At 47.1% G+C, this 15,732-nt stretch overlaps 2 protein-coding genes across 12 annotated transcripts in view; both read left to right on the top strand.

The window, feature by feature from the left end:
• MSI1 (musashi RNA binding protein 1) overlaps positions 1-6,324 on the top strand; it is an 88,395-nt gene extending 82,071 nt beyond the window's left edge. For 6 of the 11 annotated variants that reach the window (XM_043497996.1, XM_043497995.1, XM_043497994.1 and 3 more), the window contains 4 exons: positions 1,126-1,194; positions 1,299-1,471; positions 2,733-2,798; positions 4,067-6,324. In XM_043497996.1, coding sequence (XP_043353931.1) covers positions 1,126-1,194; positions 1,299-1,471; positions 2,733-2,774 — 284 coding nt within the window. In that variant the 3' untranslated portion in view covers positions 2,775-2,798; positions 4,067-6,324. The remainder of the gene's footprint in view (positions 1-1,125; positions 1,195-1,298; positions 1,472-2,732; positions 2,799-4,066) is intronic. The other 5 variants (XM_038373927.1, XM_038373926.2, XM_038373919.2 and 2 more) reach the window with 1 other exon arrangement.
• Positions 6,325-12,123: 5,799 nt separating this feature from the next.
• On the top strand, positions 12,124-15,582 carry PLA2G1B (phospholipase A2 group IB). Its single transcript, XM_038373714.2, has 5 exons — positions 12,124-12,152; positions 12,303-12,364; positions 12,767-12,926; positions 13,762-13,889; positions 15,464-15,582. The coding sequence occupies exons 1-5, from the start codon at positions 12,124-12,126 to the stop codon at positions 15,580-15,582; spliced, it is 498 nt and encodes a 165-aa protein (XP_038229642.2).
• The last annotated feature ends 150 nt before the right edge of the window (positions 15,583-15,732 follow it).

Below are 15,732 nucleotides of genomic sequence, written 5' to 3'. Positions count from 1 at the left end.
ACTCTGCAACCTGTTATTTCTCAGCAAAACCGGCCCTTTACTCACCACAACAGCATCTTTGGGAGAAAAATACTGGCAGCTCTGTGCTTATATTTGCTGAAGACCTATGATGAGCCACTAATCCAAATCTAAACCCTCAATGTGATGTATGCCTGAAACCAGACAAAGCCTGCAACTAAACATTCCCTCCCAAGCTAGTCTGGATTTCAGCCCTTTAACTCAATCGATTTGTTCTGACCTCTTTACATTGCTCTAAACAGAATCACAGTGGATTTCGCAGTAGAGCATGAAATGCTGACCCACTCATGTTAGGGGCAATGAGAACAGTACTGGATAGGTGCCTTGAGGCCTTAGGGCTGAGCACCCATGGCAGTAGAAATATGGACGACATTTGCTACATATAAGTTAAGGCTTCCAGTGTTAATTGTGCCTTTTCTGGCTTCTGCACCGCCAGGCGCATGCTCCACACTCTTCTAGAGTGGACAGCTGGGGGGTTGCAGTTAGCAGGAGAGCTGGAAAAGTAGGTAGGATTGCATGTCTGCAGCCGTGTGAGAGCTGGGGTGGAGGAGGTTGCGTGAATATTGAACCATTGCTGTTGGAAGGTGCTAGAGAAGGGTGCTGTGCCCCAGCATGACTGGAGGATGCTGAGCATTGGGGTTGTCTTCTGGATGAGATGTCAAACCAAGCTACTGACCCTCTGTGCCCACCAAAAATCCCCAGAGTTGGGGTGTTAGCCTTTAGGGTTGGAGCCAAATGGCAATAGCCATCCTAAATTCCCCATGCCAGTTCACCTGGCTAAGGGATTCTCAGTCACTTCCTGTCCTAAGCTGGCATGCGGTATTGCGGTTTAGCAGCGTCAGCGCAGATGTCGCTGTGTTTCAGTCCTGAACGAAAAGTTTCCTATGTCCGGAATTGGTCAGCTCAGTTGCTTGAGGGCTTTTCTAAATGAAAACTGTCCTGTAAATGCAGGGCTGTGTGTTCCTCCTGCTTATCCATCCTGAGTGTAATAGGTAACATGCCACGCTCATGCACCTTTTTGGCAGCTGTTCCCTAGAGGGAAGTGGAGGTGCCCGCTCAGGAGCGTCCCCTGGTGCCACTATGAAATGCTTGTTCCTTCTCTTCCAGCTATTCCCCTTACTGCATATGGACCGATGGCGGCAGCGGCGGCGGCGGCAGCTGTAGTGAGAGGGACAGGTAACTGCCACTTTCCTACCCGGGGAAGCAACCTGGCTGAGGTTTGCACTGGGCTATGAGAGGGGGGTGGGACGGGGTTGCATTTTGGGATCTTCACCATGTAGTTTTGCTTCCTCCCTTAGGTTCTACTCCGAGCCGCACTGGTGGGTTTCTGGGCACTACCAGTCCTGGGCCAATGGCAGAGCTTTACGGAGCAGCCAATCAGGATTCAGGGGTCAGCAGTTACATCAGTGCTGCGAGTCCAGCTCCAAGTACTGGCTTTGGTCACAGCCTAGGGGTGAGTGTTTCATACCCAGCTGTTGAGGTTGGGAGGTAGAAGGAGGTGGGGTGTGTATAAATCATGAAACCTTTTGGGATGGTGATTTCTACAACTATGAATACCCAAATGACAACCGCTGCAGGCAACCTCAAGGCTTGGTTACTGCAATATACAGTCCCTACGCATAAAAACACTGAGCTTAAGGCCCCAATTGGTTCCTAATGCAGCAGCCTACTAAGCTTACAGAACAGGCTGCCGAGTGCATGTCACCCCAGAACTCTGCTCTCTACACTGGTTCCCCATTGAATACCAAGTTAAGTGCTAGGGCTTGGTCCCACTCTTCAAAGTCCTCCGCAGAACTGGCCCAAGCTACCCAAGGGCCTATTACCTCACTCTGATCATAGCCTGCTATGACAGCTACCTTCCTCTGGGCTGATGGAACTAGCACCTCAATGGTGAGACTCGTGAGCAGTGGAAACGGCTTTCCCAGCAGCTGGGCCATGACTGAGCTCACCACTGTAAGTGTTCAGAAAGACCACAACTATTCTCCCCATCAGAATGAAACACAGAACTCCCTTCCAAAGGTGGAACGTACATGGGTCCCCAGGAATAATAGAAGGCTGGACAGAGACGGGGAGAGTGCAGAGCAAATATCTGCTAGCTGCATGTTTCCCTATGGAATGTGGGGCTACAGCTGGGAAAGGACTGGGGATTCCATAGGACTCTGCTGGGGGATATTAGGTGGCTTGGAAGAGACGGACTAGTGATGGCATGTTTCCTGAGAGGGAGATAGTATGAGGGTTACTTGTGGCACCTTAGAGACTAACAAATTTATTAGAGCATAAGCTTTCGTGAGCTACAGCTCACTTCATCGGATGCATTGGAATGCATCCGATGAAGTGAGCTGTAGCTCACGAAAGCTTATGCTCAGATAAATTTGTTAGTCTCTAAGGTGCCACAAGTACTCCTTTTCTTTTTGTGAATACAGACTAACACGGCTGCTACTCTAAAACCTGTCAGTATGAGGGTTGTATCACTCCATGTAAATCTCAGGGTGCTGAGAGGCCTCCTCACAGTGCATTGGGGGCTAAATGATTCCAGTCAGATCTCTAAAGGGGGTAGGGCTGTCCTTAGGAATAGTAGTACATTTAGGGAGCTGTGTCACTGACATCCCAATAAATTCCTACAAGGGAAGGGACGGATGGACAAATCACACCCCTGGACTCAACCTCTTTCCTTTGGTTTGTCTAATCGAGGGATTTGAATTCTTCCTCTGTAGGGTCCCTTGATTGCAACGGCTTTTACCAATGGCTACCATTGAAGCTAGCGACCAAGGAGGCAGGAGGTAAGATGTTTGGAACAGGAGAAGGTGGGAAGGTGTGAGAGGAGTGAAGCTAGGCTCAGGAGGGGATTTTATTATTCAGTTACACTGAGAGTTTCCTATTGGTTGAGCCAACGTTCAGGGGCTTCATCTGAAGATGAGAGCAAGGAGGCCAGGCGAGGGGCTGCATTCTGTCCTGTCCACCCAGTGACCCAGGTTCTAATTCCTTGTCCCAGACTTCTGCTCCCCAAGCTTGAAGTGCTGCAGAGGCATTCCATTGAGTGTGGGCAGGAAGGGACAGGAAATGGTGTTTTGCTTGAGTAACCGCTTTGGCCAGTTAGTGTCACTGTTGGGCTCTAAAGGGAAGCTCATCCAGGTCTCTGAGGCCAGAAGAATAAGTGGCTGTGCCCCAGTGGTAGCAGGGAGAAGGGGAAGCCCTCAGTTGGAAGAGTGTGGAGTGAGGGAAATGGAGAGGATAGTATGGAGACCTGGTAGAAATAGGGGAGTTGACGGAGACAGAAGATAGACAGGCACAGTTGGCCAAAATCCTAAGGCAATGTGAGCTCTCGTACCGGCACTCTGGAAAGACAAGCCCCTCCCACCCTTTTACTTTGCGGTACCCTGCGTGCAGCTAACTCATCAAATCTCACTGCTGCTGAGAGCACTGCATCTCTGGGGTGCTGTTTCCTCTCCATGGAGGTGGTCTGTGGGAGAAAAGAGGCTTCCACATCCAGATGGGAGTGGGAAAAATCTACACACAGCTCCAGCTGTGTCCCTGAGAACGGGGTAAGGGGGAGCTGTTGGAGGGTCTTGGTGCACACCTCAAAAGTGGCAGAAGTTTGGCAGTTTAAAAAGAGAAATGTGACTGAAATGAGTAGGGCAGATGTGACTGGGCTGCATCTCTTCAACCAGGGATAACTTGAGTGTAGTTTGCAGCGTATAACTAGCCTCGTCTTTACTACAGAAGTTTGACCCAGGGAGCCCGCAGATTTTAGCATGCAGTACTCCTTGATCCAAGAAGTCAGGCTGCATTGCACGCTGGGGCTTGTCCCTTTGGCCCACACCTTCATGTTAAAGATAGGGGCAGTTGCATTCTGCCCACTTCTTTGCCAATCAGGTGCAATATTCATGCCACTGCCAAGGTGCCAGCACAATCCTGCATTGTGGGAAGTTTGGACACCCCCTGTTGCTGTGTCAAACAAGACAAAAACCTGAAAGGTTGTTAGTTTTTCTTTTGTTTGTTTCTGTCTCCTCTACCCCCCATACCTCCCACCTCTGCTGGTCTCCTGCAGATTCCCCAGTGACCTAACCAAGGACAGCGGGCTGGAGGATCTGGTGAGCCTTGGGGGATGAGCCAAGGTTTCCTTTTTATTGAATAAAACTGCACACTGCCGGCTGGCTGCCAGGCTCCTGCTGACCTGCCCTGATCTCTCCCACTGAACAGACCACACTGGACTGAACCCAAGGAGATCATCTCGCTTTCTTACTAACCACCGATGGTTTACGCTTCTCCCTCCCCCAAACCCCCAATTCTTCTTTATTTATTTTATTAGCTGGTAGTTTTATTTTTTATTTTATTTTTTTATCTTTATTTTTTGGGGGGGTGACCCTCTTTTTCATTGTTTGCTCTTTCCTGAGCTAGTAGACATATTTTATGAATTGGCTTTGTGATCGTGTTAGATAGTTTTTAATGAGGAGTATTTTTATTTGGCTTTGAAATTGTTTTGATTTTTTTCAACTCTGTTGTTGTCAACATTTTTAAAGGACAGTATGTGATGTGAATGCAGTTCTGAAGGGAAGAGAGACGCAGAGAGAGAGAAGGCTGAGCAGAACTGACGCGCTTTTTTTTTAAAGAAACTGTTTTTAATTGTTTCTGTTTTGTAAATGTGAGGTTTTGAAATGTGTGAAGCTCCAAGGATCTGAAAAGGTGGGATATCGCTACAGAACAAAACAAAATGTATATTTTGCTAAGTAAAAACACTACCCTTACAGCTGAAAGTATTTTTGTTTTCCTAGATTTAGTTTTACGTGGGGTTTGCTTTTTCCTAGTGTATAATATGTAAATATCGCGAGGTGAACCTGGCTGCAGCCTGGCTCAAGGTTCCTGAACCTGGCACCTCAGTGTGAGCAATATTCTCCAGCAGAATCCTGACAGGACTCCTTTCTTTTTTGTACACCTTTTACTGTAAGATTTTAAGACCTCTGAGATGAAGGGGGGAGAGAGAGGAATGAAACTTACCGGCCATCGGCTATTTTGCTGAGCGGGTTAAAGCTGCTTCCAGTCGCTTGATGTACAGACTCCACCACTGGGCTCCCTAAGTGCCAACATCTGGTTTGGCTAGGCAAAGGGCTTTACTGTCTCTGCTTGTCTTCGTTATTTTGAAAGGAATTGACTCTCCAAATAGTATCACTTGTGTCAAGATGGTCTGGGGAAGGGCATCGTCCTTTAGGGGACAGGGTATTAGGAAGGGCTCACTGTCGGGGGCGGGATGTGGGGGTGGTCGTTCTTTGAAAGGCAGGGCATTGGGTGGGGGAAGTCGTTAACTGGGGGGGGGGAAGCACTGGGGGTGGTAATGTATGGGGGAAGGGTGAGTAAAGGGCTTCTCAGGGATCATATGAATTCTATAATCACAGCTTCCTATTTGCTTTCCTTTGTGTCCTGAAATCTGTGGGAGTTCATCCTCTGTCCTGTAATTTGATTATATGGTCCCTTCTCCTGAGGCTGCCCAAGCCCTTCTTAACAAGTGGCCTCTGCTGTGAGGTTGCCTCAAGCAGGGATTTAAGGGGCAGGTTTGGGTCTGGATTTGTTTTAAGTGAACCAAAGACCTTGTTGCGGGGGGGGTGATTAAGCCTTTTATTAAGATGCAGCCCAATGTGTTCCCCAGGGAAATAATGCAGCTTCATCTTAAGTTTGAAAAATCATTCCTGCTGTTCTCCCAAAATGAGCCCCAGTAAGTGAGAGGATTGGAGGGAGGCCACAGGGCCCAAATGGACCCCTTCTTCCCTTCCACTTCCCGCTTCCCTTGCTGCATTGTGGCTGGTCTTGAGACCCAGCAGTGTGGCCATGCCTGACCAAGCAATACATTTGGAGAGTTCTGTTTAGTAAGAGGTACTTAATGGGTTAGTATTGAAAACACAAAGCAATAATTTTTGTTACTGAGACAAGAGTCTGTCTGGGTTTTTTTAATATTTCCTAATTAAAGAAAAGCTGCATTGTATGGGGTTTATTTTTATTCTGTATACTTCAGATTTGGGTGTGCAGACAGCGCTTTCTTCCCTCTTGGTACATGCGCTGAGCTGCTTCTGTGCCCCCTTCCATGTACCTCCCAGCCCCACTGTATTGCCACTGGGCTGTGATTCGCTCTCCAGCCAGTGCTGCTGCTGCCCAGAGTCTGGGGCTCCAGTTTGAGGGTGGGCATTTTTTAAAACGAAATAAAGCTATGTTTTGAAGCCAGTAAGTTATTACACTCCAATGTTTGTTCTCTCTATACCTGTAACCCTTTTTCCAGATTTCAGTTTTAAATTCCTAATAAATTATTTGAAAATGGTCCTTCTCAGTTGTGTTATATGTATGAGTGGCTCTGAATTGGGGAAGGCTTCACCCAGAGTTGGGGATGCTGGGAATCTTGCCCTGTGGTTGAACACAAGCCTGGGATCCACAGTCCTGGCATTCAACTCCCAGCTCTGGTACATCCCTTAACTCTTCTGAGCAACTGTTTCCCATCTGTAAGACAGAGATGATAATTTTTCTCCACCTCACAGGGGTCATGCATGGATGTCTGTGGATTCCAGAAAGGGAGAAACACACCAGGAAATCAGAAAGCCTGAAAGTATTCTTTGGATTTGCTGAACACAGGAGTTAGATTGCAAGAAAGCAAATTGTGGAAAATAAAAAAATCTAGTGAATAAAGAGCACTGGGAGGAAATATTAAAATCTGCTAGTGTACAAAAAGTTGGGGGAATCCTAAAAAGCAGTCTAATTAATACACAACAGTGCTGCTGAGAAAAGAATGCAAATAACAAGCAGCAGCTAGTATAGTTTCATGAAACACTGTTCAAAGATCTGCTGGTGAAAGTAACCCCAAGAGTCCTGATGGAGTCTGCATTTAATAATGGAAATTCTACTGTGTTGTCACAGCTATCAAGGTGGGAGGCTTTGGGATAGACTGATCCATGAAGACCAGAGCTTTTATCTAGTATCCTTCAGTGATAGAATGAAATGTACCCTGTTTCTCCTTGTTTGGTGTCTGGGTGGTGCTCACTCACTCACTTTCCCACACTTTAGGATTGGTTGTCTGGAAATCACCAGACACAATTGCTCAGAGACTTGAATTATACCTGCCACATGTAGGCCTTGTGCAAATGCGACACACAAAAATAAAACACACAACCATTGAGTTGTTCTTTGGGAGCACACACGCTAAAACTGGAGAGGAAAGGAACCCCAGAAAGTTAAGGTTTACAGGCAAAAGGAAAGGGCAATAAAAGGAATACGTTAAGCTAGCTAGAGTAGTGGAGAACAAGAAGGCTTACAAGTATATGAAAAGTGAAAATAGTAGCAGGAAAGACAATTAATGGGGAAAAGGTGAAATTAATGGTGATTCTAAAGCAACTGAGATACTGAATTGTTTTAAATCTGGCTTTAATAAAGAAGAGGTTTGGACAATTTGGTCATGAGAATCTTGAACTATGACTTGATAAAAGGCAGGGAAGAGTACTTCGAAAATGAACACATACTTAAGCAAATGCTGTGAATAATCTATATCTCAGGGTGTAAAGGGAACTAGTTAATTAACTTTCTGAATCAATGAGTGGGAGTCTTAGAGAACTGGGGAAGAAACCAAGAGTTTAAAAAAACAACAAACAGCACATGGGGGGACACAAAAGGAAGAAAAAAGTAATCCTGGTAGTTGCAACCAGTAAAACTAGCTACAGTCCCTTAATACAATTATAGTGAGAATCTGAGCAGAGGCCTACAATTTAAGGCAGTTCTCCCACCCTTTCTCTAGCCCTTGAGCAGTTCCACCAGTGTTTGAAAAAGTAGGAGCACTAGTGTAGACTGGTCACCCAGTGGTTTTGGCACCATGTTAACTAGACCTACTCTGAGCAAGCTTAGAAGACAGGTTGGTAAGAATGGAAGTGGTCAGTCTCCCACTTTTTGCTAGTTTTGGTGTGGTGGTACAGGCACTAGACATAGTGGGAGAACTGGCTAAAAGTCTCAGTGTAGTTGCATCCCTAGAGGATAATGGAACCATAAGTAATAAATATGGCAAGTTTTTATTTATAAAAAATAGTTCTGGAGAGACTTGATCACACAAAGCACAAAATGAGGAGCCACAGGAAACGCAGTAGCTGGAATATCTGGATATTGGTAAAGCATGTGAATGAAACTTGTCGATTAAAAATTTGAGACATTGAAAAGTGTCAGACCATAGATTAAGGGGAATGATGATAACATAAAGTATTGGGTGGGTTGTAGGGAGGTGGCTAGTGGGGAGCTGCTTGTGTTTAAACCCACTTTAATATAATATAATTTTATGATCTGGAAAGTAGCCAAAACTCCATGAGAGATGTGACTGGGTGCTCCCATCACAAGCCAGCACTGGAAAATCAGTATCTCTGAGATAAATGATAATCAGGTGGGTGAGTTAAAAATAGTGGGCCCAATTCACCACTGGAGTAATTTTGTTGAAGTTGGAGTTACATTAGAGAAAAATTTGGCGCTCTCTCTAAGTTAGATGGTTTGTCTTTCCAGGAGTGTGAGTACCATGCCACCTGCTTATTCCTGGAATCAATTCATCAACAGTTCTTTCCATTAGCAACTCTGTCATCAATCTGGTGACATCTGACTGGAGAGAAGTGGATGCAGGTGTTTCCAGAGCAGTTATGGGTCAGCAGGATCATAGCCAGAGAAAGATCTGGTGGTGTAGTACTAATTAGAAGTGCACTTAGTTAAGTCTGTCATGCTAGGATTGCTCTTAATGTGGGGCACTAGGTCATCATCCCTGTTATACACAGTGTATTCGAGTGAACGAAACATTTGTGTTTTCAGGATGTTTTTTATGCATGGGAGAAGGGAAATTTTAAGGTGCTGGTAATTCTCCCAATTCCCTCTGGAAAGGGGTTTGCAAAGTCGGTTCCATTGGCCAAATACAGGCCAGGTATGTCTACAACACTGCCCTGTGCATCTTTAGTTCTAATGCTGCCTGTGGAGATGGCAGGTTCCAAGATGCAAAGAGCCATCTTGATCCCAGCAGCCTGGGAAGCACAGCATGCCATTAAAAATTAGGTTGGCTGAAATCTTCTCCATTTCATACCATCTAATTGTGGCTAGTGTGTTTTGGCAAGATGCTAATGTAGCCACTATTCTGTCCAGGCAAGGGCTACCCCTGCAGAAGAATGAGCTTAATTTTCTGTTGGTGCCCACTCACAATTTGCATCTCAGAGAAAGCCCTGCTGGATCTTTTCTGTATTCTGATATAGAACTGCAGGCTTAGTAACTGATAATTCTTCAGACCATTCCTTTCTACATTTCTCTTCTCCTTTGTTTACATCCTACAACCAGTATCTTCCATGTTATGGCTGTTCCCTGCTTCTGCACCCTAAGAAGCTGAGAAACATTCCAACTCCCCTGGTTCCTACCACTTGCCAAACATTCAGTGATGATAGAACTGGAAGGGACCTCGAGAGATTATCTAGTCTAGTGGTTCTCAAAGCTGGTCTGCCACTTGTTCAGGGAAAGCCCCTGGCAGCTGGGCCGGTTTTACGTTCCGCGTCTGCAGGTTCAGCCGATTGCAGCTCCCACTGGCCGTGGTTTGCTGTTCCAGGCCAATGCGGGCTGCAGAAAGCAGCACAGGACGAGGAACATGCTGGATGCCCTTCCCGCAGCCCCCATTGGTCTGGAACGGTGAACCGCAGCCAGTGGGAGCCGCGATCAGCCAAACCTGTGGACTCGGCAGGTAAACAAACCGGCTTACCCTGAACAAGTGGCAGACCAGCTTTGAGAGCCACTGATCTAGTCCAGTCCCCTGCACTAGTGGCAGGACTAAGTATTACCTAGACCATCTCTGACAGGTGTTTGTCTAACCTGCTTTTAAAAATCTCCAATGATGGAGACTCCACAATCTCCCTAGGCAATTTATTCCAGTGCTTAACCATCCTGACAGGAAGTTTTTCCCAATGTCCAACATAACCCTCCCTCACTGCAATTTAAGCCCATTGCTTCTTGTCCTAGCCTCAGAAGTTAATAAAAACCATTGTTCTTCCTCCTCCTTGTAACAACCTTTTATCTACTTGAAAACTGTTATGTCCCCTCTGTCTTCTCTTTTCCAGTCTAAACAAATCCCATTTTTTCAATCTTCCCTCATAGGTCATGTTTTCTAGACCTTTAATCATTTTTGTTACTCTTCTCTGGACTCTCTCCTATTTGTCCACATCCTTCCTGAAATGTGGCGCCCAGAACTGGACACACTACTCCAGTTGAGTCTAATCAGCGCAGAGTAGAGCAGAAGAATTACTTCTCATGTCTTACAACACTCCTGCTAATACACCCCAGAACAATGTTTGGTTTTTTTGCAAATGTTACACTGTTGACTCATATTTAGCTTGTGATCCACTATGACCCCCAGATCCCTTTCCACAGTATTCTTTCCTAGGCAGTCATTTCCCATTTTGTATGTGTGCACCTGATTGTTCCTTCCTAAGTGGAGTACTTTGCATTTGTCCTTATTGAACTGCACCCTATTGACTTCAGACCATTACTCCAGTTTGTCCAGATAATTTTGAATTTTAATCCTATCCTCCCAAGCACTTGCAACCCCTCCCAGCTTAGTATCATCCGCAAACTTTATAAATATACTTTGTATACCATTATCTAAATCATTGATAAAGATATTGAACAGAACCCGACCCAGAACTGACCCTGTGGGACTCCACTCGTTATGCCCTTCCAGCATGATTCTGATCCACTGATAACTACTCTCTGGGAAAGATTTTCCAATCTGTTTTGCACCCACCTTATAGTAGCTCCATCTAGGTTGCATTTCCCTGGGTTTTTTATGAAAAGGTCATGCAAGACAGTATCAAAAGCTTTACTAAAGTCAAGATATACTACGTCTACTGCTTCCCCCCATCCACAAGGCTTGTTACCCTGTCAAAGAAAGCTATCAGGTTGGTTTGACACTATTTGTTTTTGACAAATCCATGCTGTTACTTATCTTTTAGATGTTTGCAAACTGATTGCTTATTTATTTGCTCCATTATCTTTCCGGGTACAGAAGTTAAGCTGACTGGTCTGTAACTCCCTCAGTTGTCCTTATTTCCCTTTTTATAGATTGGCACTATATTTGCCCTTTTCCAGTCTTCTGGAATCTCTCCCATCTTTCATGACTTAAAAAATAATCACTAATGGCTCAGATATCTCCTCAGTCAGCTCCTTAGTATTCTAGGATGTATTTCATCAAGACCTGATGACTTAAGGACATCTAATTTGTCCAGTTTTTAACTTATTTTTCCCTATTTTAGCCTCTACTGATCTTACCTCATTTTCACAGGCGTTCACTATGTTAGACGTCCAATCACCACCAACCTTCTTGGTGAAAACCGAAAGAAAGAAGTCATTAAGCACCTCTGCCATTTCCACATTTTCCTGTTATTTCTCTCCCCTACTCCCCATTGAGTAATGGCCTTGGTCTTCCTCTTGCTTCTAATGTATTTGTAGAATGTTTTCTTGTTACCCTTTATGTCTCTAGCTAGTTTGATCTCGTTTTGTGCCTTTGCCTTTCTAGTTTTGTCCATATATATTTGTGGTGTTTGTTTATATTCATCCTTTGTAATTTTACCTAGTTTCCACTTTTTGTAGGAATCTTTTTTGATTTTTAGATCATTGAAGATCTCCAACCTCTCCCTCCTTCACGTTTTCAAAATAACAGCCTGCTTATCCCTTAGCATCACACAGTGCCTCCACCTGGCCACCCACCTCATGACAGAAGACCATTCAGAATGGGGTGAACTGCTTTCACCCTATTATCTGGACCAGGCCAGGAGAACACAGGTGCACCTTCTGGACTGGAGATAAAAGAGGGTGCCATGAAAATGTCAGGCTAGTTCCTAGGAGGATAGGTATTTGTGTCAGAGGAGTCATCAGCACAACTGCTACCACTGGTGCTAGTCTCGCCAGAGGCCACACTGTCTGGGCTTGGAAACAGTTCTTCAAGCTTTGTGGTTGGGGAGCTTGCCCATGTTATACTGTATCTGTTTTATGGATGTCAAGAATATTTCCAGGACTTTAAATTTAGCTTGTTACACAAGCATTATCTTAATTTTAAATTAAAAAAAAAAACCCTAAAGTATGCAGCTGGCCTGTTGGCTCCTGAAAAGGTAACTGCTGACCTTCAGCCAACCTTGCTATACTCTGTGATCCCACATCCCCTGACGGAAGTCTGCATTCAACAATCTAAACACTGCCCTGTTATCACACTTGTGTCAAGGTAAGGCTGTAATATAAAGAGACTGATGCAGACCACAAAGACTACATTTTTCAGACCCTACTGAAGGAATGAAATTCATCCAGCTCATTCTGCTGTTTTCAGGTATGACTATGTCATTTACTCATTCTCACACCCTAAGTCTGTCTGTCTTACACATGTGTCACGGACTGGAGGTCTTGGTGGGTACGAACTCAACTTGCCACACATATGGCAGTAGACGCAGGTAATTTATGGAAAGTGACAGTTTGACAATGAGATCATCCACCTTCAGAAGCTGCCTCTGCAACACCCTATTTTTGATAGGCAGGAGCATGTGCTTTAACTTCAAAAACCCAAAGAAAGCTATTTTCCCACCCTCCCCCATATCCCAGTCTTTCGGATCTGATTAACATCAGTTTGATTGTAGCTAGAAGGGAACCAGATTGAGCACGTCTGAGACATGAATAGGTATTGTCTGCTACTGTCAGGTATAACTCCCACCTGAGTGTTTGTGTTTCTTCTCAGTGGGTGCGGCCAATGCCGCTACCATCTCCCGAGCTCTGTGGCAGTTCCGCGCAATAATCAAATGCACCATCCCGAACAGCCACCCACTAAAGGATTACAATAACTATGGCTGCTACTGTGGCTTCGGAGGCAGTGGAACACCGGTGGATATCCTTGACAGGTTGGTGAGACTTTGCCTTCTCAAAACCTTTCCCTCTCCTTGCAGCTGTATCTGCAGTTCTTGCCGTCAGCCCTTTCCTAGGTGCCCCTGCCTGTAGGTGTTTGGAGAACATTCCTGGCTAATATGACATCCAGTGCCAAGAAATGGGGTTGTATTGTATTTCACTGTGTCCATTCTCAGGGGTTACACATCATCCAAGCAGCTCCCTTTGTTTCACTCTTCTGCTGGTGATTGCTATGCTGAAGAGCTGAAGTGAATGTGTAGTAGCAACCCTTGTAGTGGTGCTAAGCAGCAGCCAAGAGAGAAACAAATCAGGGTGACCAGATTTAAGTATACATCATAGGGCTTTGTACTCAAGTGATGCCACTGCAATGCTATTGATATAAGTGCATGTGCAACAATAAGACTGAGAATTTGGCCCCTTATCTAGCAGATTACTTTCCCTTCAGAGATGCCCTACATTCGCTGTCTGATCATTGTGCCCTTTTGTTCAGAGCATCGTCTAGACCAGTGTTTCCCAAACTTGTGACACTGCTTGTTCAGGGAAAGCCCCTGGTGGGCCAGGCCGGTTTGTTTACCTGCCGCATCCACAGGTTCCGCGGATCGTGGCTCCCACTGGCTGCAGTTCACTGTTGCAGGCCAATGGGGGCTGCAGGAAGCGGTGCCGGCCTAAACAAACCGGCCCAGCCCACCAGGGGCTTTCCCTGAACAAGCAGCATCCCAAGTGTAGGAAACACTGGTCTAGACAATCCACCCTAGTTACATAACTTAAAACAAGCTACCTGAGCTCAAGCCTGAGTACATGGTTCTGAATGTATTCCCCATTGTTTCACAGGTGCTGTCAGGTGCATGATAACTGCTATTCTGCGGCCCAGAAGCTTTCAGCATGCAAAGGACTTCTGGACAATCCTTACACACAGCTGTATACCTACAGCTGCTCAGGCACCACCGTTACCTGTAGCAGTATGTCTGCCTTCTCTTATTTCATTTAGCCACTGGTTTCTTCTTTATGGGGGTTTGATCTAAGCTGCATCTCCTTCAGCAGGAAGGTGCTTCCTAAGCAGGCTCCCCACCATACCATTATCCACTTCAGCAGAGATGGTGTTTGCCAGGAATGGGTATACCTCCCCGTAGAGACTCTGTAGCAATCACACTCTACACAGCATAGCCCATAGTTCTGGTTTGAAAGGCCTTAACTCCTTGGGATCACAGGTTCATAGCCGCAAAAAGAAAAGGAGGACTTGTGGCACCTTAGAGACTAACAAATTTATTTGAGCATAAGCTTTCGTGAGCTACAGCGGACACACATCAAAGGATAAAGCCTTTTGTCCTGCTAAACTTAGTTCCACACAGTGTCTGGTGCACAGAGCTCCCCTCTCTTCTTGCTAGCTATTAAGTTTCATGTCAATTCTTATGAGAGGGGGTTTGCCCAAGTATCTTGCCCATAGTTTCCTCTCCTCCTACTGGTGAGGGCTACTTGACTGTGGCTCTTTATCCCTGGTGTGGCTGTATTTTTCAATAGTGGTGTGTTTGAAGTATTCTGTAAAGCTCCTTGAGAGCATTTCAAATTAAAAGAAGTAGGTATGAAAGTGAAGGGAAGGAGTATAACTATTTTAGTTTGTCAGTTTCACTAGCCAGCAGAGAGAATCACCCTGGCTGCCTCTCCTCCCTGCCACCTAGGAAGATTTAAAGTAGTCTGAAACTGCCTCTCTTAATCCAGCTATTGCTTAAACATTTGAAAAGAAAGTATGTAACATTTCCATGATAGCCCCAGGGCTCCCCTCCGAGGCTAGGGACACCTAAAAGGGGACAGGCACAACTGCCACCCTCACAGATCAGAACTAGAGCAGTGGGTAAAAAGTATGAAATATCTGATTCAAAACAGCAGAGGTTTTGTCTTCCCCAAAGCGCTGCCCTTGCTTGGACTAGGAAAAGCCGTCCCCTTAGCAGAGGCCTTCTGAGTTTTCACCTTTCTTGGCAGCACGGGCCATGCCCTTGCTAGGGCCCTCTTACTAAAGCCTTGCCCTGCCCCTGCAAGGGCCTTGGCGCAGCCGGCCCCTCCTGGGGCGCATCACCACGCAGGCCTGCGAGGGCTGCCCGGTGCCGACCTAATGCGGGTTGTTGGCTTGGCGTGGGTGGCTGGGAGGCGTCTGGTGACCTGGGCAGGGCCGGTCCCAGCCAGGCCTGGAGAGCCCGGGGGGGGCGAGGCCGCAGCTTGTCCTGGCCCGGCCCGGGCTCGGGCAAGAGCCAAGCTTTGGGGCGGTCCAGGGCTCTTCCGCCGGCGGGCGCTCCGTCCTCGCCCTCACGGGTAACGTGCCCAACGCCTAGGGCCCGGCCGGAGCGCTGCGAGGGGCCCCCAGAGGCTCGGCCCCCACAGCCCGGGGGGGGGGCCAGACGTGCCCTGGGGCCCCCCCGGCTCCAAGGCCCGCGCTGGGCTCGCCGCACGGGGAAGGAGCCGGCCTAGTGAGTGGCCCCTGGGGCGGGTCGCTCGAGGGCCGCTTTGCCCTCGCTGACGCCGCCTCCCTTCCCCCCCGCAGCCAAGAACGACGCGTGCGAGATGTTCGTCTGCGAGTGCGACCGCCAGGCGGCCATCTGCTTCTCGGAGGCGCCCTACGACCCGGAGCACAAGGACCTGGACTCCGCCCTGTGCGGCTGACCCCGCCCCCGCCCCCGCGCAATAAAGCCTGGCCCCGCGCCGCGCCTCCCGCCTCTTCCTTCCCGCGCCCGGCAACCGCCGCCTGCCGCGCCGAGGGGGCGGGGGCGGGGGCGGGGGCGGGGGGAGGGGGCCCCGCCCCGCCCCGCCCCC

This window comes from Dermochelys coriacea, chromosome 15 (assembly GCF_009764565.3).
Source record: "Dermochelys coriacea isolate rDerCor1 chromosome 15, rDerCor1.pri.v4, whole genome shotgun sequence".
In the NCBI taxonomy this organism is placed as follows: Eukaryota; Metazoa; Chordata; order Testudines; family Dermochelyidae; genus Dermochelys; species Dermochelys coriacea.
The sequence above is the reverse complement of the archived record's forward strand: the minus strand, read 5'-3'. Positions and strand labels throughout refer to the sequence as shown.

What these genes read in the sequence shown, in the direction of transcription:
- PLA2G1B (XM_038373714.2), top strand. Translation starts at nt 12,124, where the DNA reads ATGCAGCTGGCCTGTTGGCTCCTGAAAAG. An exon ending in GCCTGTTGGCTCCTGAAAAG is followed by an intron (nt 12,153 to 12,302) that starts GTAACTGCTGAC and finishes CAGACCACAAAG; the next exon opens with ACTACATTTTTCAGACCCTA. An exon ending in CCGGTGGATATCCTTGACAG is followed by an intron (nt 12,927 to 13,761) that starts GTTGGTGAGACT and finishes ATTGTTTCACAG; the next exon opens with GTGCTGTCAGGTGCATGATA.